General features: G+C 46.3%; 1 protein-coding gene across 2 annotated transcripts in view; it reads right to left on the reverse strand.

Annotated features, from left to right (window-relative positions):
* Nucleotides 1-24,925, reverse strand: part of LOC119886743 (poly(rC)-binding protein 4-like) — a 165,538-nt gene that overhangs the window by 68,125 nt on the left and 72,488 nt on the right. For both annotated transcript variants that reach the window (XM_038697678.1, XM_038697679.1), the window contains exons 3-5: nucleotides 20,731-21,050; nucleotides 20,582-20,605; nucleotides 17,884-17,916 (exon numbers count right to left, since the gene is read on the reverse strand). In XM_038697678.1, the coding sequence (XP_038553606.1) occupies nucleotides 17,884-17,916; nucleotides 20,582-20,605; nucleotides 20,731-20,868 (195 nt within the window). In that variant the 5' untranslated portion in view covers nucleotides 20,869-21,050. The remainder of the gene's footprint in view (nucleotides 1-17,883; nucleotides 17,917-20,581; nucleotides 20,606-20,730; nucleotides 21,051-24,925) is intronic.

Below are 24,925 nucleotides of genomic sequence, written 5' to 3' on the forward strand. Positions count from 1 at the left end.
GGTGAATGCAGATGTAGTGTAAAAAGCACTTTGAGTGGTCGAAAAGACTAGAAAGGCGCTATACAGAGCATTTACATTTACCGTTCGAAGCACTTTACACTACAGATTCACCCATTCACAGACATTCATACACTGATTTGCCAGGCTAACGTGCCAACTGCTCATCAGAAGAGAAATAAACCATTCACACACGATGGAACAGCCATTGGGAGCAATTTGGGATTCAGTATCTTGCTCAACGAAACTTCTACATGCAGACTGGGGGAGCTGGGGATTGAACCACAGACTTTCTGATAAGGGGATGACCGCTCAACCATCTGGTCCACTCCTGAATTACAGAGTGAAAACAAATGGCGTGCTAAAAGTGACAAAAGACTAAAATAAACTCCATGTGATGTCAAAATGTGTATCTACAAGAACTCATGCCTAAGCACTAGTGTCAGTGTCACTAACTGTTAGATAAACTATGACATTTTAAAGTGGTAATGAAATGCCAAGCCCCGCGACCCTGTACGCAGGATAAGCGGTTGACGATGGATGGAAATACCAAGCCAACACTGGAAATGAAACGAAATGATATCGAAGAGGCGGTCTTCAAACAGGTCTCAGAATCCCTATCATGGAATGACATCCATATCAGTCTGGTTTAGAGTGGCCACTCTACTGAAACGGCTCTGTTGTCTGTAACAGAAGCCCTAAGGTCAGCTAAAGCTACAGTCCAGTCCTCGGTTCTTATCCTGCTTGACCTATCAGCTGCCTTTGACACATTCAATCTCAGGATCCTGCTATCTCCACTCTCAGCAGTAGGCATCTAGGGTAAAGCATTCCTGTGGTTCGAATCCTACCTCTCTGTGTGTTCCAACAATGTCTTGTGGCAAGTACAATTATCTTCCTCCCACTGCCTCTCCACAGGGGGGGCCCAAGGCTCAGTGCTAGGGCCCCTTCTCTTCTCAATTTACACCACCTCACTGGGGCTGATCATTCACTCGCACGGCTTCTCTTACCGCTGCTACGCAGACGATACGCAACTCTAACTATCCTTCCCACCAGGCGATCCCACTGTCTCCACGCGGATCACGGACTGTCTCTTGGACATATCTGCATAGATGAAGGCTCGCCACCTTCAACTAAACCTCTCTAACACTGAACTCTTGGTCATTCCAGCCAAGCAATCTATCCACCATAACATCACACTACAAACTGACTCCTCTACCATCACTCCAACCAGGGTGGTGAGAAACTTGGGTGTCATGATTGATGACCAGCTGTCCTTTTCAGACCATGTTGCTGCTGCCTCTCGGTCATGCCGCTTTGCTCTATACAACATCAGAAAAATCAGGCCCTACCTCACTCAGTATGTCACCCAGCTTCTGGTACAGGCCATGGTTATCTCTCTGCCCTCCTAGCAGCTCTTCCAGATGCGTTGAAACCCCTACAAATGGTCAGAACTCAGCAGCCTTTCATTACTCAGTGACCTCTACTGGCTCCCCGTGGCCTCCAGAATCTAATCCAAGTCCCTAATGCTGAATCCAGAGCTACTACTGGGTCTGCACAATCTACCTAAACTCCATAATCCAAGCCTACGTTCCTTCTGGTCCACTGCGCTCCTCCAACGAACGCCTGGCTCTGCCATCCCTTCACACAAAGCGACCTCAGTCCCTGTTCCCATCTGTGACACCACGATGGTGGAACGAGCTACCACACGCCATCAGAGCAGGGGCGTCCCTCTCTGACTTCACAAAGCTCCTGAAAACTCATCTCTTCAGAGAATGCGATCCATGCTTTGAACCCCAAATAAACATGAGACACATTAAGAGCTTCGGTCCACAACATTTCAGAACGTTCCTCTCTGAGAACTGAAAGGACAGATTCCATTTCACTTCACACTTAAACCAAAGCATTAGCAGCAACGTTCAGCTCCCCACCTCTCTTAGTTTACAGAGGTTTGTACGCTGGCTTCACCTTATCTCTCACTTTCATCTCATTCAAACCGTTTACAGTTGTCCAACACCTCCCTTTACACCCAATATTCTGCCCAATGTCACGTGACTCCGCAGTGAAGCCCAAAGACGAATTTGCAATATTCTGAAAGAAATAGTGAACAAACTTTTCAGCTCAAACCATCTGTCCTCCCTGAGCTTTGTGGACGGTGAGCTCTGTCACTGGGTGAATCACTGTCTTGCAGCAATCAGTGTTGTCTGTTTCACTTACACCTGATCTCTCCATCACTGAACACTCACAGAGAGGACTGATGGATGATGGGTAACAGACAGAGGAGACTCCTACGTCACTGCCTTTCACATGAAATCACATAATGAGCTTCAACGCTACCAGCTAGCTAGCCAAGGAGGTGTGGGGATGTATAGATCCGTTCATTATAATGAGACTGATTTGATAAAAGGGAGGGAGGGAGAGATGGATGAGTGCTGAGGAGAGTGTTACAGTGGAGTTGTGTATAATAAGAGGGGGATACTTGTGAAAATAAGTGAAGAGAAGAATGAATGTGATATGGAGGAGGGAAGGAAAGATGATGGAAGGGCAGATTTGTAGTTAGAGAGAAGAATGAAAGAAAGAGTGAAAGAGAAGAAAAGGACAGGTAGATGGTTGGAGAGTTGGATGGATAGATAGAGAGATTGATAGCTGGATGGATGGATGGAAAGACAGAGTCTGGGTGAGAGACATAAACAGAGTGAGACTCCAGCTAATGTGTTTTTATTGAGATAATAAATGGTGAGAGAGCTGGAGAGAATTATTCCATCAGTGCTGTATTACCACACACACAGCATATTTGTTCTATTTTCAATCATGAGAGGAGATTGCAGTCTATAGAGGATAATATGGGGGGGGGGGGGGGGGGGGCGGCAGTAATAAACTCTCAATGAAAGACACACAATCACACTAAACCCAGACGAGCACCCAGCAGGCGTGTTGGAACAGACAACCTCAGTTTATACTGTGTAGATGTGCAATGTTCACCATGGTCACCATCTCAGCTCACTTTCTGGTTAGTTTCTTATTAGTTCTGCAGGTTTTTGGCCCGTCCATCCATCTATCTGATTGTCTATCAAGCATCAATCCGTCTATGTGTCTTTTTATCTAGTCTATCAATCATCCATCCATCCATCCATCCGTCCATCCATCCATTCGTCCGTCTATCCATCCATCCATCCATCCGTCTATTCATCTGTCCATCCATCCATCCATCTTTCCATCCATCCATTCGTCCGTCTATCCATCCGTCCATCCATCCGTCTATTCATCTGTCCATCCATCCATCCATCTTTCCATCCATCCATTCGTCCGTCTATCCATCCGTCCATCCATCCGTCTATTCATCTGTCCATCTATCCGTCCATCTGTCCCTCTATCCATCCATCCCTCCGTCTATCCATCCTTCCTTCTATCCATCCATCCATCCATCTTTCCATTCATACATCCATCCATCTTTCCATCCATCCATTCGTCTGTCTATCCATCCATCCATCCATCTTTCCATCCATCTGTCTATCCGTCCATTCATCCAGCCGTCCATTCGTCCATCTATTCATCCATCCATCTATTCATCTGTCCCTCTATCATCCTTATGTCCATCCCTCCGTCTATCCATCCATCCGTCTATCCGTCCATTCATCCAGCCGTCCATTCGTCCGTCTATTCATCCATCCATCTATTCATCTGTCCCTCTATCATCCTTATGTCCATCCCTCCGTCTATCCATCCATCCGTCTATCCGTCCGTCTTCCATCCGTCCGTCCGTCCATCTATCCTTCATCCATCCGTCTATCCATCCATCCATCCATCCATCCCTGTCTATCTATCCATCCATCTGTCCGTCTATCCATCCGTCTGTCTATCCATCCATCCATCCGTCCATCCATCCGTCCGTCCGTCCGTCCGTCCGTCCGTCCGTCCGTCTATCCATCCATCCGTCCGTCCGTCCGTCCGTCCGTCTATCCATCATCCATCCATCCATCCATCCCTGTCTATCCATCCATCCATCCATCCATCCATCCATCCATCCGTCTGTCTATCCATCCATCCATCCCTCTGTCTATCCATCCATCCATCCATCCATCCCTGTCTATCTATCCATCCATCTGTCCGTCTATCCATCCGTCTGTCTATCCATCCATCCGTCTATCCATCCATCCGTCCGTCCGTCTATCCATCATCCATCCGTCTATCCATCCATCCATCCATCATCCATCCATCCATCCATCCCTGTCTATCTATCCATCCATCTGTCCGTCTATCCATCCCTCTGTCTATCCATCCATCCATCCCTCTCACTATCCATCCATCTGTCTGTCTATCCATCCGTCTGTCTATCCATCCATCCATCCGTCCATCCATCCATCTGTCTGTCCATCCATCCATCCGTCTGTCTATCCATCCATCCCTCTGTCTGTCTATCCATCCCTCTGTCTATCCATCCATCTGTCTGTCTATCCATCCATCTGTCTGTCTATCCGTCCGTCCGTTTATCCATCCCTCTGTCTATCCATCCATCTGTCTGTCTATCCATCCATCTGTCTGTCTATCCGTCCGTCCGTCCGTCTATCCATCCATCCCTCTGTCTGTCTATCCATCCCTCTGTCTATCCATCCATCTGTCTGTCTATCCATCTGTCTGTCTATCCATCCATCTGTCTGTCTATCCGTCCGTTTATCCATCCATCTGTCTGTCTATCCATCCATCTGTCTGTCTATCCATCCATCTGTCTGTCTGTCTATCTGTCCGTCCGTCTGTCTATCCATCCATCCCTCTGTCTGTCTATCCATCCCTCTGTCTATCCATCCATCTGTCTGTCTATCCATCCATCTGTCTGTCTATCCGTCCGTCCGTTTATCCATCCCTCTGTCTATCCATCCATCTGTCTGTCTATCCATCCATCTGTCTGTCTATCCGTCCGTCCGTCCGTCTATCCATCCATCCCTCTGTCTGTCTATCCATCCCTCTGTCTATCCATCCATCTGTCTGTCTATCCATCTGTCTGTCTATCCATCCTTCTGTCTGTCTATCCGTCCGTTTATCCATCCATCTGTCTGTCTATCCATCCATCTGTCTGTCTATCCATCCATCTGTCTGTCTGTCTATCTGTCCGTCCGTCCGTCTATCCATCCATCCCTGTCTATCCATCCATCCATCCCTCTGTCTATCCATCCATCCATCCGTCCATCCATCCGTCCGTCCGTCCGTCCGTCCGTCCGTCCGTCTATCCATCCATCCGTCCGCCCGTCCGTCCGTCCGTCTATCCATCATCCATCCGTCTATCCATCCATCTGTCCATCCATCCATCCGTCTGTCTATCCATCCATCCATCCGTCTGTCTATCCATCCATCCATCCCTCTGTCTATCCATCCATCCATCCATCCCTGTCTATCTATCCATCCATCTGTCCGTCTATCCATCCGTCTGTCTATCCATCCATCCGTCTATCCATCCATCCGTCCGTCCGTCTATCCATCATCCATCCGTCTATCCATCCATCCATCCATCATCCATCATCCATCCATCCATCCATCCCTGTCTATCTATCCATCCATCTGTCCGTCTATCCATCCCTCTGTCTATCCATCCATCCATCCCTCTCACTATCCATCCATCTGTCTGTCTATCCATCCGTCTGTCTATCCATCCATCCATCCGTCCATCCATCCATCTGTCTGTCCATCCATCCATCCGTCTGTCTATCCATCCATCCCTCTGTCTGTCTATCCATCCCTCTGTCTATCCATCCATCTGTCTGTCTATCCATCCATCTGTCTGTCTATCCGTCCGTCCGTTTATCCATCCCTCTGTCTATCCATCCATCTGTCTGTCTATCCATCCATCTGTCTGTCTATCCGTCCGTCCGTCCGTCCGTCTATCCATCCATCCCTCTGTCTGTCTATCCATCCCTCTGTCTATCCATCCATCTGTCTGTCTATCCATCTGTCTGTCTATCCATCCATCTGTCTGTCTATCCGTCCGTTTATCCATCCATCTGTCTGTCTATCCATCCATCTGTCTGTCTATCCATCCATCTGTCTGTCTGTCTATCTGTCCGTCCGTCTGTCTATCCATCCATCCCTCTGTCTGTCTATCCATCCCTCTGTCTATCCATCCATCTGTCTGTCTATCCATCCATCTGTCTGTCTATCCGTCCGTCCGTTTATCCATCCCTCTGTCTATCCATCCATCTGTCTGTCTATCCATCCATCTGTCTGTCTATCCGTCCGTCCGTCCGTCTATCCATCCATCCCTCTGTCTGTCTATCCATCCCTCTGTCTATCCATCCATCTGTCTGTCTATCCATCTGTCTGTCTATCCATCCATCTGTCTGTCTATCCGTCCGTTTATCCATCCATCTGTCTGTCTATCCATCCATCTGTCTGTCTATCCATCCATCTGTCTGTCTGTCTATCTGTCCGTCCGTCCGTCTATCCATCCATCCCTGTCTATCCATCCATCCATCCCTCTGTCTATCCATCCATCCATCCCTGTCTATCCATCCATCCATCCCTCTGTCTATCCATCCATCTGTCTGTCTATCCATCCGTCTGTCTATCCATCCATCTGTCTGTCTATCATCCATCTGTCTGTCTATCATCCATCTGTCTGTCTATCCGTCCGTCCGTCTATCCATCCATCTGTCTGTCTATCCATCTGTCTGTCTATCCGTCCGTCCGTCTATCCATCCATCTGTCTGTCTATCCGTCCGTCCGTCTATCCATCCATCTGTCTGTCTATCCGTCCGTTCGTCTATCTATCCATCCGTCTGTCTATCCATCCATCCATCCCTCTGTCTATCCATCCATCTGTCTGTCTATCCGTCCGTCCGTCTATCTATCCATCTGTCTGTCTATCCATCCCTCTGTCTATCCATCCATCCATCCATCCATCCATCCATCCATCCATCTATCCATCCATCCGTCTGTCTATCCATCCATCTGTCCGTCTATCCATCCGTCTGTCTATCCATCCATCCATCCGTCCGTCCGTCTATCCATCCATCCGTCCGTCCATCTATCCATCCATCCATCCCTGTCTATCCATCCATCCATCCATCCATCCATCCCTGTCTATCCATCCATCTGTCCATCCATCCATCCGTCTGTCTATCCATCCATCCATCCATCCATCCATCCCTGTCTATCTATCCATCCATCTGTCCGTCTATCCATCCGTCTGTCTATCCATCCATCCATCCGTCCATCCATCCGTCCGTCCGTCCGTCTATCCATCCATCCGTCCGTCCGTCCGTCCGTCCGTCTATCCATCCATCCATCCATCCATCCCTGTCTATCCATCCATCCATCCATCCATCCATCCATCCATCCCTGTCTATCCATCCATCTGTCCATCCATCCATCCGTCTGTCTATCCATCCATCCATCTGTCTGTCCATCCATCCATCCCTCTGTCTATCCATCCATCCGTCTGTCTGTCTATCCATCCGTCTGTCTATCCATCCGTCTGTCTATCCATCCATCCATCCATCCGTCTATCTATCCATCCATCCGTCCATCCATCCATCCGTCTGTCTATCCATCCATCCGTCTATCCATCCCTCTGTCTATCCATCCATCTGTCTGTCTATCCGTCCGTCCGTCCGTCTATCCATCCATCCCTCTGTCTATCCATCCAGCTATCCATTCGTCCATCTTTCCTTCCCTCCGTCACATCACATTCATTCTTCTCCCTCCTCTTTTCACAGGTATCCCCCTCTCACCCCTCTCATTATCCATCCCGTCACCATCAACACTCTCCTCAGCCCTCATCCGTCTCTCCCTTCCTCCCTTTTACTTAAATCAGTCTCATTATAATGAATGGATCGTTACGCCCCCACCCATCTAACTGTCTGCAATCACTCCATCTATCACTCCCCATATCCCCCTGTCCTCCTCCTGCTCATCACTGACCCTGCTGGGTGTTCCTTGTTCATGTGGTCCCAAGTCCTTCCCCTTTCTCCCCCGTCTCCTTCCTCCTCCCCTCCCATTCGGTGAGCGGTGCAGAGCAGCAGGACGCTGTCTCGCTGTCGTCTTCATTACTCTTCATTTGGAGCAGAGGAAGGAAGGATGGACAGCCGTGTCTTTCAGCTGCTTTATTAGGGAGTCATGCTGCCAGCCTGTGTGTTGGGGGGGGAGATCAATGCTTTTATTGACTTGGTGAAAATCATTTCTCGCCGTGTCCCCTCCTTGTCGCCAAAGTGTGTGTGAGTGTGTCCGTGTGGAGATTCTGTGCCAAAGGCCTCTTTAAATACCATTGTGTGAAAACGTGGCCTTGAAACACTGGATTTCTCCTGCAGCTCGTTAGCGCTGTGTGTGTTTGATCTGTCAGCTGGCATGAACACCGTGAGTGAATGAGGAAGAGAGGGAGGGGGAGGCAGCAGGATGGGGAATAAAGAAGAGTGATGAGAGGAAGACGTAGCTTATAAATCCACTGGAACTGGATATGCAGTGCTGCCGTTTGTCCTTGAGGGGCAAATATCCATTTAAATATTCATGCTCCCTGCTCCATGAGACAGAAACGCTCGGACAAAAGACTATCTGTTTTCTTTTCCTCTGCTGTTTTTCTTTTCTCTGCCTGTCTTCTCTGCTCCTTCTCCCCAGATCTCTTCATGGACGTGACACCTGAGTTGTGATGAGGTTTTTAAATGGGACTTTGGTTTGCTGTAGTTTTAGACCTGGTAGCAGTGAGGAACGGTAATTAAGTACATGTACTCAAGTACTGTACTTAAGTTCAAATTAGAGGTACTTGTACTTTACTTGAGTATTTTCTTTTCTTGCCACTTCCTCCTTCTGCTCCACCTCAGAGGGAGATATTGTTCTTTCTACTTCACTTAATTTATCTGACAGCTTCAGTTACTTTACAGTCAGAGTTTTACACACAAAACACATGAAGAGTTTATAAAATGTGATGTTTTTTTATAAATAAAACAGTTTATACAGCTGACAGGATTATTAGACTGACAGCGACATTTACTGGCAACAACTGTGATGGTTTAAGATATTTTTCATGGTTCACAGATTTGAAGATTTGCTGCTTTTCCTTTGAATTATTTTAATTTATTTGTAATAATGTTGAGCTTTGTGCTGTTGGTTAAAGCAAAACAAGCACTGTGAATGTGCGACTATTTGATGTCTCACTATTTTCAGAATTTCAAAAATCAATAAATGGAGAAATTAATCAGCAGATTGATCTAGAATTAAATATTAAATAATCATTATCTGCACTCTGATACTAAATAGTTAAAAATGAGCTCCACCTCAACAATTACAGCAGTAAAATGCTGCTTAGTAACTAATAGTACATTTTACTTTTTATACTTAAGTATTTTTAAAAGCAGGTTTGACTTAAGTAGAAATTTAAAATGAAGACTTCTACCTTTAGCGGAAAAATATTTAGCAAGAGTATCTGTACTTTTCCTCAAGTACAGGATTTGTGTACTTGGTCCACCACTGCCTGGTAGTTAATTTATAATTAGGTACACCTGCTCGTTAAGGCCTGACAGGGTCAACAATGGGGAGGAAATGTGATCGACGTGACTCTGAGCGTGAACGACAGGTGTGAGTATCTGAGAGCAGCTGATCTCCTGATTTTCACCAGACAGAAACCTGCAGCGAGCTGCAGCTCTGTGGGCGGACGGGCCTCGTTAACGGGAGAGCTGCGAGTGGCCAGACCGGATTCAGCTGACAGGAAGGCAACTGTAACTGAAAGAACAGCATCTGAAGGCACAACACGTCAAACCTTGAAAGGGACTGATTACAGCAGCAGAAGACCGCAGCAGGTTCCCCTCCTGGCAGCGTAGAACAGGAAACCGAGGCTGCAGTAGGAACACGCTCCCCGAAACTGGACAGCGGAAGATGGAAAAACATGTTTTCGTGGCACGCATTGGGCCCCTTAATACCGACTAAGCAGGGTTTAGTTCAGGTCACCAGGGATGTGGTGGGACGGCAGCCACTTCGTGATGCTGTCATGTGAACATGGAGCAGAATCTCTGACACCAAGAACTCAGACTGCTAACGAGGCAAAGGGGGGTCCTACCCAGCAGCAGAAGGGTGTACCTAATAAAGTGGCCACTGAGTGTGTGTTCTGTGAGGACAGTGTGGACAGATTAAGGCTACAGCATCTCTACAGGACTGGCACATGTTCAGAGAGGCCGCCACCCAGGAGAACCACGATCCACCTGAGGAACATCCAACTGCAGTGACCTCATACGCCAGCAAAGGTGCTGACGATGTGGCGATCAGTAAGACGATAACAGACGGCTCCATCCAGAGCCAGAAAAGCTGACAGTAGTTGAATGTGGTCACGCCCCCACCCCTCCATGCAGACTCTGTGCGGACTGATTCCAGCTCCCAGTGAATGAGTGAACACAACAGCCAGACCGGAGCACAGACCGACGGACGCCAGTTTGACCGCTGGGAATAAGGTACGAAGGTGGTTTTCTTGCCGGTTTGGCTCTTGTGACCCCGGGGGCTGAGTCCGCTAATGAGAGAAAACCAGACAATATTTTCCATCAAATATGATCCAGTTTCAGCAAAATCAGTAAATAAAGTTGTGCTTATGTGCAGTAATCAGTGGGGCCCGGCCCCGGAAACACTATTTTTCAGCAGCATCATAAAAACAAAGAAAGCTTTTCATTGGTCACTAAAATGACACGCTCTAAAACAGCGGTCGGCAATAGGGGCCCGGGGCCAGAACCGGCCCGCCAGCAATATCTGGCCAGATTGCTTTGATAGCAGAAAAAATAAATAACAAATAATTTGATAGCGGCTGGTGCTGAAATACATCTGCAACAGTTACTCACACAATCACTTCCTCTTTGAGTGATTGGGCCTCCAAAATAAAAGCACGAGAACGTTTTTTGCAGCAATGCCTCATGTTGAGTTACTGGGAAGCATACGTATTACCGACTGAGCAAACTGTGTGCACACGAGTTTAATGATGTTCTGGCCCGTCATGTAACGGCTTGAAAAAAACTGGCCGATGCCAGGCTTAATTGCCAACCCCCGCTCTAAAATATCATCGGGAACACCTACGAAACAAAATTTTATGTCATTGATGGGCCAGATGCCGCCGAATGACACAGGCCCAGTGCAAAGCACAGCATATCTTATAAAAACATTTTCATTTTCATCTATTTTGATTTCATGGGAATGGGATATTTTATAAGTAGGTAGGTAGATTTATTTTGTCACAATACAACAGGTTAAAGAGTGAAAGTGAGTTTGTAATCCGCCTCTGCTACAGCAGTGCTGAGGATGAATTAGAGTTTAAACACTGGCTGCTGACACAGTCAATCACAGGATCCTGCTAGCCGCACTCTCAGCAACGGGCATCTCGGGCAAAGCACTCCTGTGGTTCGAATCCTTTGTGGCAACGACAATAATAAATAACTGGAAACATCACTAACATGGGATGTGCGCGGCCCTGGACCGGAGGGATCTGCAGCGGGTGATTTAGGGCGCTTTCACACCTGCTTCCTTTAGTTCGAATCGCACTAGAGTTCGTTTTCCCCCTCGGTGCGGTTCGTTTGCGAGTTTGATTGCTGCATAATCGAACTCTGGTGTGCGCCAGAATTGGACCAAACAAGCGTTCTTGAAGAGCTGGTCTCGCTTTCAAACTAACTCTGGTGCGGTCGCTTGTGATGTGAAAGCAAACAACCCGACCACAGGAGAGCCCAAAGGAAACTGAAGGACAGTACCGACCCTGCCACAGCCTGTTCACCCCGCTGCCTTCTGGGAAGAGATCCAGAAGGACCTTTCGCTTAGTAGATCCAACACATCGCTGTGTTGAAATTGATTAATACATCCACCATGTGTGTTTACAGAACGTCCTGCATTGGAAATGTTAGTGATAAAACCATATCCTCATTAAAACAAGAGCTGGAAGCATGAAGTCTTCTGGACTGACAGGTAACTCACTGATTGGTTGGTTTAGGTGATGTCGTCCTGTATCGTCAGCGCTACATAGATCCATGTGGGGAAATCAGCACGACATAATTTTCGGTGCCTTCTATAACCGTCACAAAACGCTTACGGATGATTCGGACATCCTGGGTTTCCTTCAGAGGAGCATCAGTGAGGTTCAGAGGACGATCGTGGTTAAAAGAACTGCGGCCTTCTGTGTTACAGTCAGATGTTTGATTTGCCCCTTTTTTCGGGATGTCATCTTGTAGGGCTGCACGGTTATGGCCAAAATGATAATCGCGATTATTTATCATTGTTTTGTTTTAGAGACAACAGATTTTTATTGCACATTCATATTTAAATAAACAGGCAGCTGTTTTCACATCCGTGATGTGCTGCATTTCTGCTGATGTACAAATATGTGCATCAAAATAAGGCCGGTCCTTAAAGTGCAGCATCTCCCAGAAGCAAAATATTAATAACATTTTATCCGGGAAGTTGACTGAGTCCGGCTGCTACTGCGCTGTGGATTTTGGTTGTTGGCTTCTTGTTATTTTGTCCTTTTTGTACTTCTACCTCTTTGTACTTCTACCTCTGGCTTCTACTCTGCTTTCCAGCTCCGGCTCTCTGCGACCCGGTTTTGTTCGGTCGTCTGCAGGCTGCATCTCCCACACGGAGCATTTCAGAATCAATGGCGTTTTGATTTTGCTGACATGTTTAGATTTTGTTCATTTAGTAATCAGTGCTTGATTTTTGTGCTTCTATGGTTAAGTAGGCTACGTAGATAATTGTCTACGCTGCGTCTGATGGACTGATGGACAGAAGGGCCGTGATCAGCTCCGGCAGCCGCAGCGGACGCATGCGGACTCGTGGACGTCTACTCTACTGAAGCAGCAGGAGAGCAGCCGCATCGGCCCCCTTGGCTGTGAGTTTAGGAAGCACTAGATTTGCAGCAGAGTTTTCCATGAGCAGACCACGCATTTTTAAACGGCGACATCACACTCGATCATGTTCATTTAATTGCGGGAAACTAAAATCATAATCAGTATTCTCTGAATTAATAACTTTGTGCAGCCCTATCACCTTGCATCATCATCAGGGCTGCAGGGACCCACAGAGGACATCAGGAGACTGACAGCAGGTCAGGCAGCACGTGGCTGAACCGGATGTGTTCACTGATCTTTCCTGGAGTCCCAGAGAGCTCTGATCAGTCCAGACTGCAGCTCGGCGTCATGCTGTGAACAGCCGTAATGTTACGGGAGGAGACTCGCTGTGTTTGACTCGCTTCTTACAGAGGAGCTGCAGCAGCAGAGCCCAGAGTAGGACACAAACACAACACCCAGACAGATCGCTAATGAGGATGCTTCCTTGACAAGTCGGGTTTAAAGTAAGAGCAGTTAGACTTTAGAATTTGTTCTAAAAATGACTCCTACGATCTGAAATCCTGCGCTTGATTCACATAATATCTTTTGTGCCATTTCACAAGTGAACTTCAAATTCCCCTGACAGATAAACGGGAACATAACTCCCTCCCTCCCTCTTTATTCCCTTGCTCGCTGCTGATTCATGTGCAGTCATCAAACCATTTCTCTGAGGACGAGCGTTTCTAAAATCCTTCCTCCCTCCCTCCCGAGTGGATTTCTGGGTTATTATTTAGCATTTTTCCAGGCAAGCAGGGGACTAAATTGAGATAATTTAGGCTCATTAAAACACAGTGGAGGATTGTTTTCTGTTTGAGAAACACCGGAAGGAGTTGTGTGACCTATTTTTGAGCCCCGCTCCATTGTTAAAGAAAATCTGAATTTAATCTTTCCTCACATATTTTTCTCTTTCTGCTGCTGCTGTTCTGACTCAGAGGCTTTTTCTCTGGGACCCAACAATAAGGATTTGTTTCTGCAGTGTAATCCGAGGTAGCTGTTTTACATTAAATGCACCCCCATGCACATTTTTCCTCGAGCACACGGCTCACTGATCCATTCCTCTCTGACTTCCAGTCTCAGTCTGTTTGTTTGGACAGGGAAAATATTGGCTTTACAGTGACTGTCCTCTGGGAATCTCTGCACCTCTGCTCTCTATAAACCTACAGTATATAATACTCTGTCTAGTCACGTCAGGTGTTGCACGCTTTAACACGATGAGCCCGTGTTCTGAATTAAATGGAGATGACCGTCAGAAGTTATAGATCCACACGTTGAGTCTTCATCCAGCTGCAGCGAGCGACCTGACGGTCCAGGGTTCCACCCGATGTTTGGCTCCTGATTTTAATCTAGTTTTACTCGTTTGATAAAAATGTAAATTAGTTTCTAATAGTGAAAATAACTTTGAGATGTTTTTAGGCTAGTTGTCATCTGTGGAATTTTGATCTCAGATGTCGTGTTCAGGCTACAGCTGTCGCCATCTGTCTTCTGCACGGTTACCACGGTTAAAGGTGTAGGTCAGTGGCAGTAGTTATGTCGTCGCTCGCAGGGCCAGTGGGCCAGTGGGCCACCGGGGTTGTGACGAGACACTCACGAGACCAGTTTTCAACACTATTTTATTTAAATAATCTTCAATGTTGAATTAGGGTAGAGTGGGGTAAGATGATTAAATGTGACTGTGGCTGCTTTTCACCTCAATGAGAAATGAATTTATTTTAATTTGATTACTGTCAGGGCGTACGCCGGTGTCGCATCAGCTGGGCGGAGTTTATTCGCTCTGTGAGTCGACGTTATCAGTTACACATTTGTTTTTCACTGCGTGAGAAAAGTGCCGATTGTCTGAGTCTTGCGAGACGAGAAGTCGCATCACATTTTAATCTCCCGAGATCTCGTCACACGCCAGCCAGCTGAGCTTTCACTAGTCATAATATAATGTAGTGTACCAACCCTTCAACAGACGGGCTGACTCCAGGCCCTAAATACCCAAAGGAGGGCTGTGAAAGGTTTGCTCCACTCCAAGTGCTGTTTTCGACCATAAAACCCACCCCCTCCGGTGAAGGTGAGATAACGGACTCTATGCATGACTGTTAACATGACAACATCAAGCTTGTCCAGAGACTAACCTCATCCTGAGGCTGCCAGGACCTTTTTGGACGAGGACGAGCAGAGGGACAGGTAACCAAGGTAACGATGTCCCCCTTTTCAAATGACCTCAGACATCAAAGAACCCTGTCCCTTTTCACGCCGATGTGAAACTGATAAGGAAAAGCAGACAGCATTATAAACTTGCCTTATTGCTCTGTTTAGCTAAATAAGCTAGAACAGTTATTTAGTCGTTCACTTCAGTTTTGAGTAGTTTAATTACCATGTTGTTCTTGTCAGAAACTATGTTGAAAAGAAGGAACCACAAAGAAAGTTAATTTAAAGTGCTTTTCATTCTCCTGAGGCTCAGTTACGTTCCTGCCTGCGTTCTATGTTTAACTAATGCTTTGTTTCAGAAATGACATGGCACAGAAATATTATCATGCATTAAATAATCAATTTTCCCAACTCCTGAGTCAAGAATTAATCCATCCATCGTCAACCGCTTATCCCCGTGTACAGGGTCCCGGGGGGCTGCAGCCAATCCCAGCTAACATCGAGCGAAAGGCGGGGTCCACCCTAACCACCAGTGTCCCCCCAGGGGACAAAAGAAGTATTACATGCCATTGTTCTAACTGCCTCTCCTTGTGCTTAACTTATATTACTCTGTGTTTGTAATCCGATGCCAGGTTCTTGAAACTTTCTTATATATTTAAACAAGAATGTTTAACAACAGTAAATTTAGTTAAGATGCTCTTTCATCTGCTGTGTGCCTATGAAATGTTTAACAATAACTTTTCTTTCCTTTTATCAAATGCTTAAAACTAAGAACTGCATAATGTTTATGACATTTAAGAGTTGATTGTGGAAAGGTATTTAGGCTTTAAGACCATATTAAAAGTTAAGACACAGAATCTCAGAGGAAATAAAGCCATCATCCTAGTAGACAAATACACAGCGCAGTGGGCGCACGCTCTCTCTCTCTCTCTCTCTCTCTCTCTCTCTCTCTCTTAAGCTGCGTTTGGGCGGCTTGATCTGGACTCCCCAGGAACCTACGCCAGGATCCTGTTTGTGGATTTCAGCTCTGCTTTTAACACCATCATCCCGGCCCTGCTGCAGGACAAGCTCTCTCAGCTGAGCGTGCCTGACTCCACCTGCAGGTGGGTCACTGAAGCAGCACATGAAGCTGATTCCAGGACCATCAGCACCGGTTCCCCTCAAGGCTGCGTTCTTTCCCCCCTTCTCTTCTCCCTGTACACCAACAGCTGCACCTCCAGTCACCAGTCTGTCAAGCTCCTGAAGTTTGCGGGTGACACCACCCTCACTGGGCTCATCTCAGGTGGGGATGAGTCCGCCTACAGGTGGGAGATGGACCATCTGGGGACCTGGTGCAGCCAGAACAGTCTGGAGCTCAACGCTCTGAAGACAGTGGAGATGGTCGTGGACTTCAGGAAGAGCCCAGCTCCACCCTCCCCCATCATCCTGTGTGACTCCCCAGTCACCACTGTGGACTCCTTCCGCTTCCGGGGCACCATCATCTCCCAGGACCTCAAGTGGGAGCTGAACATCACCTCCCTCACCAAGAAGACCCAGCAGAGGATGTACTTCCTGCGGCAGCTGAAGAAGTTCAGCCTGCCAAAGACAATGATGGTGCACTTCTACACCGCCATCATGGAGTCCATCCTCACCTCCTCCATCACCATCAGGTACTCTGCTGCCACTGCCAGGGACAAGGGCAGGCTGCAGCCTCATTCACTCTGCAGAGAAGGTGATTGGCTAGAAATCTTCCTTCTCTTCTGGACCTGTACGCCTCCAGGACTCTGAGGCGAGCAGGAAAGATTGCAGCTGACTCCTCCCACCCCGGACACAAACTGTTGTCAGACTCTCCCCTCTGGCAGGAGGCTGCGGTCCATCAGGACCAAAACCTCTCACCACAAAAACAGTTTCTTCCCATCTGCGACTAGCCTCATCAAATGATACAAAAGTCTCTGCACATGTAAATACTGTTTCATCTCGTCGCACATATTTGTTGTTGATCTTTGTTGTTGTATATCTTTATGTTGTCAGTTTATATATTTACATGTACACAATATTCTCTTCCATTATTAAGCCATACCTCAGGCGTCCTGAGGGCAAACGGAAATTCAGATGAGTGTTTTTGATATAATATTTGCGAATATTATTATTCATAACCTTATTAACAAAGAGTAGATACGCTGCAATAATAATGCTGCATTCATTTCTGCCGAGCTGACTCACAGTGATATCTTCATTTCACCCACTGCTCTTGATGATGATACGTTGGCTTACACTTTAATAAATGTCGTGCTTTCTGCATGTTTATTGTTTTGCTGATGCTTTTCATCACACGTTTTCTTACACCGGCCTTCTTACTTCCTGCTTCACGGGTAATTCTGTCACCTCTCACTGACTTTTTGTCTCAGCGTCCCTCTGGCTCTCTCCCTCAAGTCTCGCCTTTTGTCTTTCTCTCTATTTGCATCTGTGTTTCCTTGAAGCGACGGGAAGCAGAGACAGATATTCCAGAGGGAAGCTCCACGCTTACAGCTCCAGGTCGAGCTACACTTTTACAGGCTGACAGCGAAGACGGCTAAATATGTACACGTCAACATGGCTAACATCCCAGCAGGCGGCCAAAAATACAAAATACACCTTCACATTTTTAAATTGCATTCTATAAACAGGTGGACATGACGGGGATCCACATGCAGGGGGACGGGTTTCTGCTCTTGTTGAATCTGTGGTTAGGATTCGGATAAAAGCACCTTTTATGTACAGCAGAGTACATAAATTTATTAAACGGTGCCCGTGCTTCCTGTTTCTCCCAGTGTTAGAATGGATTTGCACAGAACTGCACTGCTTTCTGATGGTGGCGTAATTATCAGGATGCATGTGGGCTGTTATTGTGGATTAATGGGAGATGGACAGAGATGAGAGGAGATACAGGGTGGGGGGGGGGAGGTCTTACCTCTTCTCGTATTCTCTTCACTGTTTCCCCTTTCTGTGGAAGGACAGGAAACACACAGCTGTTTACAAAGGGTTTTATTAAAATAATAATAATGCAGATTTATCACCAGAGTGAAAGATGAAAAAGGCGTTTTATGTTCAGTGATGACGCCTCAAGGCCTTCTCACAAACAACAGGCCAGGTTTTCATTTGAACGTTATCTAGTACCTGCATTAGATAACTGACCCTGACTTATCGTTGGTTTATATTCAGCATCACAGTTATTCTCCCCCGGCTGTGGATCCACACAGCGCTGCACCAACAAACACCAGAAGGAGGAAGAAGAAAACTCCACGGTGCATCTTTAAGGTCGGCTTGAGTAAAGACACCAGTGCGAACTTTGTGTGTCTGGGACTCATCGGCCGCCCACACCGACCTCCTCTCTCAGACTGTTAGTGGCAGCTAAGGGATTATGTTCTTTATTCCGGAGATTGGTCTGTCAGTCTGATTTCATGTTCAGATGTTATAACGCTCTCCCTCTAAACCCTCACACGCAATTAATCTGCTGATCATCCGTGAAATAACTGTAAGCAAATATTTAGCAATCCTTCAGTTTTTACTGGAAACTTTTTGATATTTTATTGCATTTTTCAGGCCCCGCCCACACTGCTGCGTTTTCGTTTTAAAGCGGAGACATTTTGTTACGTTTGCTCCTCCCGTCCAGACCAAAACGGCGAAAACGAAGACCTAAAACGGAGAAGTTTGAAAACGCTGCCCCGTTTTCCATTTTAAGACTCCGAGATAGAGTCTTAGATAAGATAAGATATGATATACTTTATTGTCCCCGAAGGGAAAGTTGTTTTGCACTCCGTTCTGCAGCTTTACAAGACAACACAAAATACAGAAATAAAACATCTCTCACACATATTCTCATGCAACACAACACATGCTGTCGTATACATTAGACAGTTCCCTGTATAGTAGCACAGTGACTCCTTCTGATGCCAGTTTTGATTGAATAACCCTGTCGGCTGCATTCCCCGCAATGTAGCACAACGAGATATTGCACACCCCTAATAGCTTACGTATTGCACAAATGACACATTTCACATAACCTGTGAAATAACCTGATGACATACTGAACAATCCAACAGCCCTTGTGTGACACGACTAACATATTGCATAACCCCGATAGCCTACTTATTGCACAATGACATAGTGCCCAACCCAGCCAGCCTACAATTACATTTTATCCAAAGTGTCTTGCTCAGGGACACATTGGTGGATGGGTCTCAGTGGGAACTGAACCCGGGTCTCTCACACCAAAGGCATGTGTCTTATCCACTGCCCCATCACGCCATTCTAGTGCGGACGGACAAAAACTGAGCTCACGTCTGGCTCTCTGATTGGCTCTTATCAGTCATGCAAAGCAGAAACACAATGCTGCAGACAGAGTTTTAGTTGTGGTGTTTTTATTAAAATATGTTGTACTGTGTAAATAACACTTCTACACTTGTACTGTGCACGTCTCCGTATTTACTTTGCGAATGTTTCCCGCCGCCACAGTCACTCCTCTGCATTCCTTTATTCTTTTGCTGTAACTACAGAACAGACCTTCTGCTTCATGTTTACACCGGTGCCCAGAGTACGTGAACGGCCACTAGATGTGTGTTTTTTAGTCGTTTTAATACAGACGGAGATCAACTCTGACACGCAGCTAAAACGCCGCTGTGGACGGAGATCGTGTTCGTTTTAAAACTCTGTTTTAAAGAAAAACGTAGTAGTGTGGACGGGGCCCCAGCTCATTGTTTGCTGTGCACTGACTCTGGGTTACAGTAGCTTACCAGTGCACGAGTCTCTCAACCTGACTCTGTTTTTACATCTAATTGGAGCCAAATTTCACAATTCTTTCCAAGAAATGATTTGAAAGTGATCTGGAATTTAAGGACATCTTACAATAAAACCTGCTGTTATTGTAAGAGAAACAAGTGAGAAGCGGGAGACTGCAGGACCACCTGAGGAAAATAAACGAGCGATGCTTTCTGCCTGTTACTCAGCAGCCACCGGGACGCCCCGGAGCAGCAGCTCTGTAACACGAGAGGAAGGCCTGTAGAGCAGCTCCTGCTGTGCGACTACCGCCTGACGCCACCCAACGCAATGATGTCATCTTCATGCCATCTTTATGTCAGACACTGCAGCTAATAGGCCGCTCGCTGTGAGTGATGAGGACGGGGAAAATGTAAAAATATGCTGCAGGAAATCAGCTCGGCTCGTGGGTTAGTGAACGTGCTGTGAGGGCAGCGGTCATCCTCACACTTCACTTGGCTGTGATATATTCTGCGGGGTTTGTTTAACACGTCCACAGTTAAACCGACTCGCATCCCTGGAGAGCAGCTCCTTTCAGTACGCTGAGATCGCAGTGACACGGCCTGACTGGAAATTTTACACCCTATTAATGCATATTTCATGGCAACTTTCCATGGTTGTAGTAGGATTACACTCAATGTAATCTTGAGCAGCAGAAACCATGGTTCATTGATGGGGGAGGAAAAAAGCTTTTTAATGACCATTACACAGACGCCATCATCTGAACTGTGCTTTGATTCGTTCTGATGTAAAAGCCATAATATTCTGCTGGTCACATGGTCATTTTAACGGCCCACCGGTCGGGCTTTTGTCTTTTGCCTTCAGTGAACTAAAAGAGCAGTAAAAAAACTCACCTTGCCGATAATGCTTCCTACTTCCTGTGGAGAAAACACAAACAGAAACGGTTACCGTTGTCGTCTTCAGAGACAGACACATTGTGCGTGGGCAGAAAATCTAGAGCCTTGTCCTGTAAATCCATTTGAACGTGTCCTTCTCTGCTCACCTTTCCGTGCATGAGGAGGCGCAGCGTGAGAGTGACTCCCATGGCCCCGTCTCCAAACTCCTGCTCACAGTTCATGGCGGCGGTGGTGGTGGTGTGGTGGGTGGAGGTGTGGGTGGACTCTGTCGCTGGGAGACGCATGAAGGTCCGAGGCCCCGAGGCGTATGGAGCTTTCCAGAACACCACAGAGAACCCGTTGGAGAACCCGGAGAGGAACCCCTGGAGAGCCCTGGAGCTGTGAGAGGGGCGAGGGGAGGTTGGGTTTGGGGGTGGACGGTGGGACGGTACTAGGAGCCGGTGTCGGGGTCCTGCTTCTTTCAGCTCTGTGGAGAAAGAGAAGGAAGATGAGGGGAATTAATTCACTGTGCAGGTACTGATGAAATGACGCTTTGCTCCAGTGTAAAATAGTGAGCGTGCAGCTTGTATAACAGTGTAAAGTAGTGAGCGTGCAGCTTGTATAACAGTGTAAAATAGTGAGCGTGCAGCTTGTATAACAGTGTAAAGTAGTGAGCGTGCAGCTTGTATAACAGTGTAAAATAGTGAGCGTGCAGCTTGTATAACAGTGTAAAGTAGTGAGCGTGCAGCTTGTATAACAGTGTAAAGTAGTGAGCGTGCAGCTTGTATAACAGTGTAAAGTAGTGAGCGTGCAGCTTGTATAACAGTGTAAAGTAGCGAGCGTGCAGCTTGTATAACAGTGTAAAGTAGCGAGCGTGCAGCTTGTATAACAGTGTAAAGTAGCGAGCGTACAGCTTGTATAACAGTGTAAAGTAGCGAGCGTGCAGCTTGTATAACAGTGTAAAGTAGTGAGCGTGCAGCCTGTATAACAGTGTAAAGTAGCGAGCGTGCAGCCTGTATAACAGTGTAAAGTAGCGAGCGTGCAGCCTGTATAACAGTGTAAAGTAGCGAGCGTACAGCCTGTATAACAGTGTAAAATAGTGAGCGTACAGCTTGTATAACAGTGTAAAGTAGCGAGCGTACAGCCTGTATAACAGTGTAAAGTAGTGAGCGTGCAGCTTGTATAACAGTGTAAAGTAGTGAGCGTGCAGCTTGTATAACAGTGTAAAATAGCGAGCGTGCAGCTTGTATAACAGTGTAAAGTAGTGAGCGTGCAGCCTGTATAACAGTGTAAAATAGTGAGCGTGCAGCCTGTATAACAGTGTAAAATAGTGAGCGTGCAGCTTGTATAACAGTGTAAAATAGTGAGCGTACAGCCTGTATAACAGTGTAAAGTAGTGAGCGTACAGCTGTATAACAGTGTAAAGTAGTGAGCGTACAGCTGTATAACAGTGTAAAGTAGTGAGCGTGCAGCTTGTATAACAGTGTAAAGTAGTGAGCGTGCAGCCTGTATAACAGTGTAAAATAGTGAGCGTGCAGCTTGTATAACAGTGTAAAATAGTGAGCGTGCAGCTTGTATAACAGTGTAAAGTAGTGAGCGTACAGCTGTATAACAGTGTAAAGTAGTGAGCGTGCAGCTTGTATAACAGTGTAAAATAGTGAACGTGCAGCTTGTATAACAGTGTAAAATAGTGAGCGTGCAGCTTGTATAACAGTGTAAAGTAGCGAGCGTGCAGCCTGTATAACAGTGTAAAGTAGTGAGCGTGCAGCTTGTATAACAGTGTAAAATAGCGAGCGTGCAGCTTGTATAACAGTGTAAAGTAGTGAGCGTGCAGCTTGTATAACAGTGTAAAGTAGTGAGCGTGCAGCTTGTATAACAGTGTAAAGTAGTGAGCGTGCAGCTTGTATAACAGTGTAAAGTAGTGAGCGTGCAGCTTGTATAACAGTGTAAAGTAGTGAGCGTACAGCTTGTATAACAGTGTAAAGTAGTGAGCGTGCAGCTTGTATAACAGTGTAAGTAGAGAGCGTGCAGCTTGTATAACAGTGTAAAATAGCGAGCGTGCAGCTTGTATAACAGTGTAAAGTAGTGAGCGTGCAGCTTGTATAACAGTGTAAAGTAGTGAGCGTGCAGCTTGTATAACAGTGTAAAGTAGTGAGCGTGCAGCTTGTATAACAGTGTAAAGTAGTGAGCGTACAGCTTGTATAACAGTGTAAGTAGTGAGCGTGCAGCTTGTATAACAGTGTAAAGTAGTGAGCGTGCAGCTTGTATAACAGTGTAAAGTAGCGAGCGTACAGCCTGTATAACAGTGTAAAGTAGCGAGCGTGCAGCCTGTATAACAGTGTAAAGTAGCGAGCGTACAGCCTGTATAACAGTGTAAAATAGTGAGCGTACAGCTTGTATAACAGTGTAAAGTAGCGAGCGTACAGCCTGTATAACAGTGTAAAGTAGTGAGCGTGCAGCTTGTATAACAGTGTAAAATAGCGAGCGTGCAGCTTGTATAACAGTGTAAAGTAGTGAGCGTGCAGCCTGTATAACAGTGTAAAATAGTGAGCGTGCAGCCTGTATAACAGTGTAAAATAGTGAGCGTGCAGCTTGTATAACAGTGTAAAATAGTGAGCGTACAGCCTGTATAACAGTGTAAAGTAGTGAGCGTACAGCTGTATAACAGTGTAAGTAGTGAGCGTGCAGCTTGTATAACAGTGTAAAGTAGTGAGCGTGCAGCTTGTATAACAGTGTAAAGTAGTGAGCGTGCAGCCTGTATAACAGTGTAAAATAGTGAGCGTGCAGCCTGTATAACAGTGTAAAATAGTGAGCGTACAGCCTGTATAACAGTGTAAAGTAGTGAGCGTACAGCTGTATAACAGTGTAAAGTAGTGAGCGTGCAGCTTGTATAACAGTGTAAATAGTGAGCGTACAGCTTGTATAACAGTGTAAAATAGTGAGAGTACAGCTTGTATAACAGTGTAAAGTAGTGAGCGTACAGCTTGTATAACAGTGTAAAGTAGTGAGCGTGCAGCTTGTATAACAGTGTAAAATAGTGAGCGTGCAGCTTGTATAACAGTGTAAAGTAGTGAGCGTGCAGCTGTATAACAGTGTAAAGTAGTGAGCGTGCAGCTTGTATAACAGTGTAAAGTAGTGAGCGTGCAGCCTGTATAACAGTGTAAAATAGCGAGCGTGCAGCCTGTATAACAGTGTAAAATAGTGAGCGTACAGCCTGTATAACAGTGTAAAATAGCGAGCGTGCAGCCTGTATAACAGTGTAAAATAGTGAGCGTACAGCCTGTATAACAGTGTAAAGTAGTGAGCGTACAGCCTGTATAACAGTGTAAAATAGTGAGCGTGCAGCTTGTATAACAGTGTAAAGTAGTGAGCGTGCAGCTTGTATAACAGTGTAAAGTAGCGAGCGTACAGCCTGTATAACAGTGTAAAGTAGTGAGCGTGCAGCTTGTATAACAGTGTAAAGTAGTGAGCGTGCAGCTTGTATAACAGTGTAAAGTAGTGAGCGTGCAGCTTGTATAACAGTGTAAAGTAGTGAGCGTGCAGCTTGTATAACAGTGTAAAGTAGTGAGCGTGCAGCTTGTATAACAGTGTAAAGTAGTGAGCGTGCAGCTTGTATAACAGTGTAAAGTAGTGAGCGTGCAGCTTGTATAACAGTGTAAAGTAGTGAGCGTACAGCTTGTATAACAGTGTAAATCTGCTGTCCCCTCAAAATAACACATCACACAGCCGTTAATGTCTAAACCGCTGGCAACAACAGTGAGGACACCCCTCAGTGAAAATGCCCGCTGCTGTTTGATTCCCAAGTGCAGAACCAAACAGCGGGGTGTGTGTGCTCCTTTGCACTAGTGGATGTGCATAGTGTTGCGGGAGCACAGTGTGTGTGTCTCCATTGTAAACCGGTGTGTTTTGCTCTGTAGCCACAAGGCCAACAAGGCATTTCATTGACTCAACATCCCGAGCAGCAGGAGCGAGCCGATGAGAAGTGTGGAAATTAACATAATTAAAAACCAGTGTCAGGAGCGAGTCAACAAGTCGGCGCAGTAATTAAAAAATTAATTGGGAACTCTGTTTAAAAAAAGCTTAGGGGGCTGAATTAAATAAGCTTTTGGCCGCTGGAGACGCCACTCGAGCGTGATGATACTTAAGCATTTCCTTTTACCCAAAGCAGACTGAAGAGCTGCTTCAGCTCTGCACGGTGTGTGTTTCTTTGTTGACGCATCGTTACATCACATCATTACATCACATCATACGTACAATCTTCTACCGTTATTTTCTTGTTTCAGTGTGTGTGCTGTCTCCTTGGTGACATCGAGGATGCAGATGAATAAATGAAAGATGTGTATGAAAAGGTCTGTGTGTCTT

Source organism: Micropterus salmoides, unplaced genomic scaffold, assembly GCF_014851395.1.
Source record: "Micropterus salmoides isolate LMB-PRFRI ecotype aquatic unplaced genomic scaffold, ASM1485139v1 Ms_hic_scaffold_4, whole genome shotgun sequence".
NCBI classification, from domain to species: domain Eukaryota; kingdom Metazoa; phylum Chordata; class Actinopteri; order Centrarchiformes; family Centrarchidae; genus Micropterus; species Micropterus salmoides.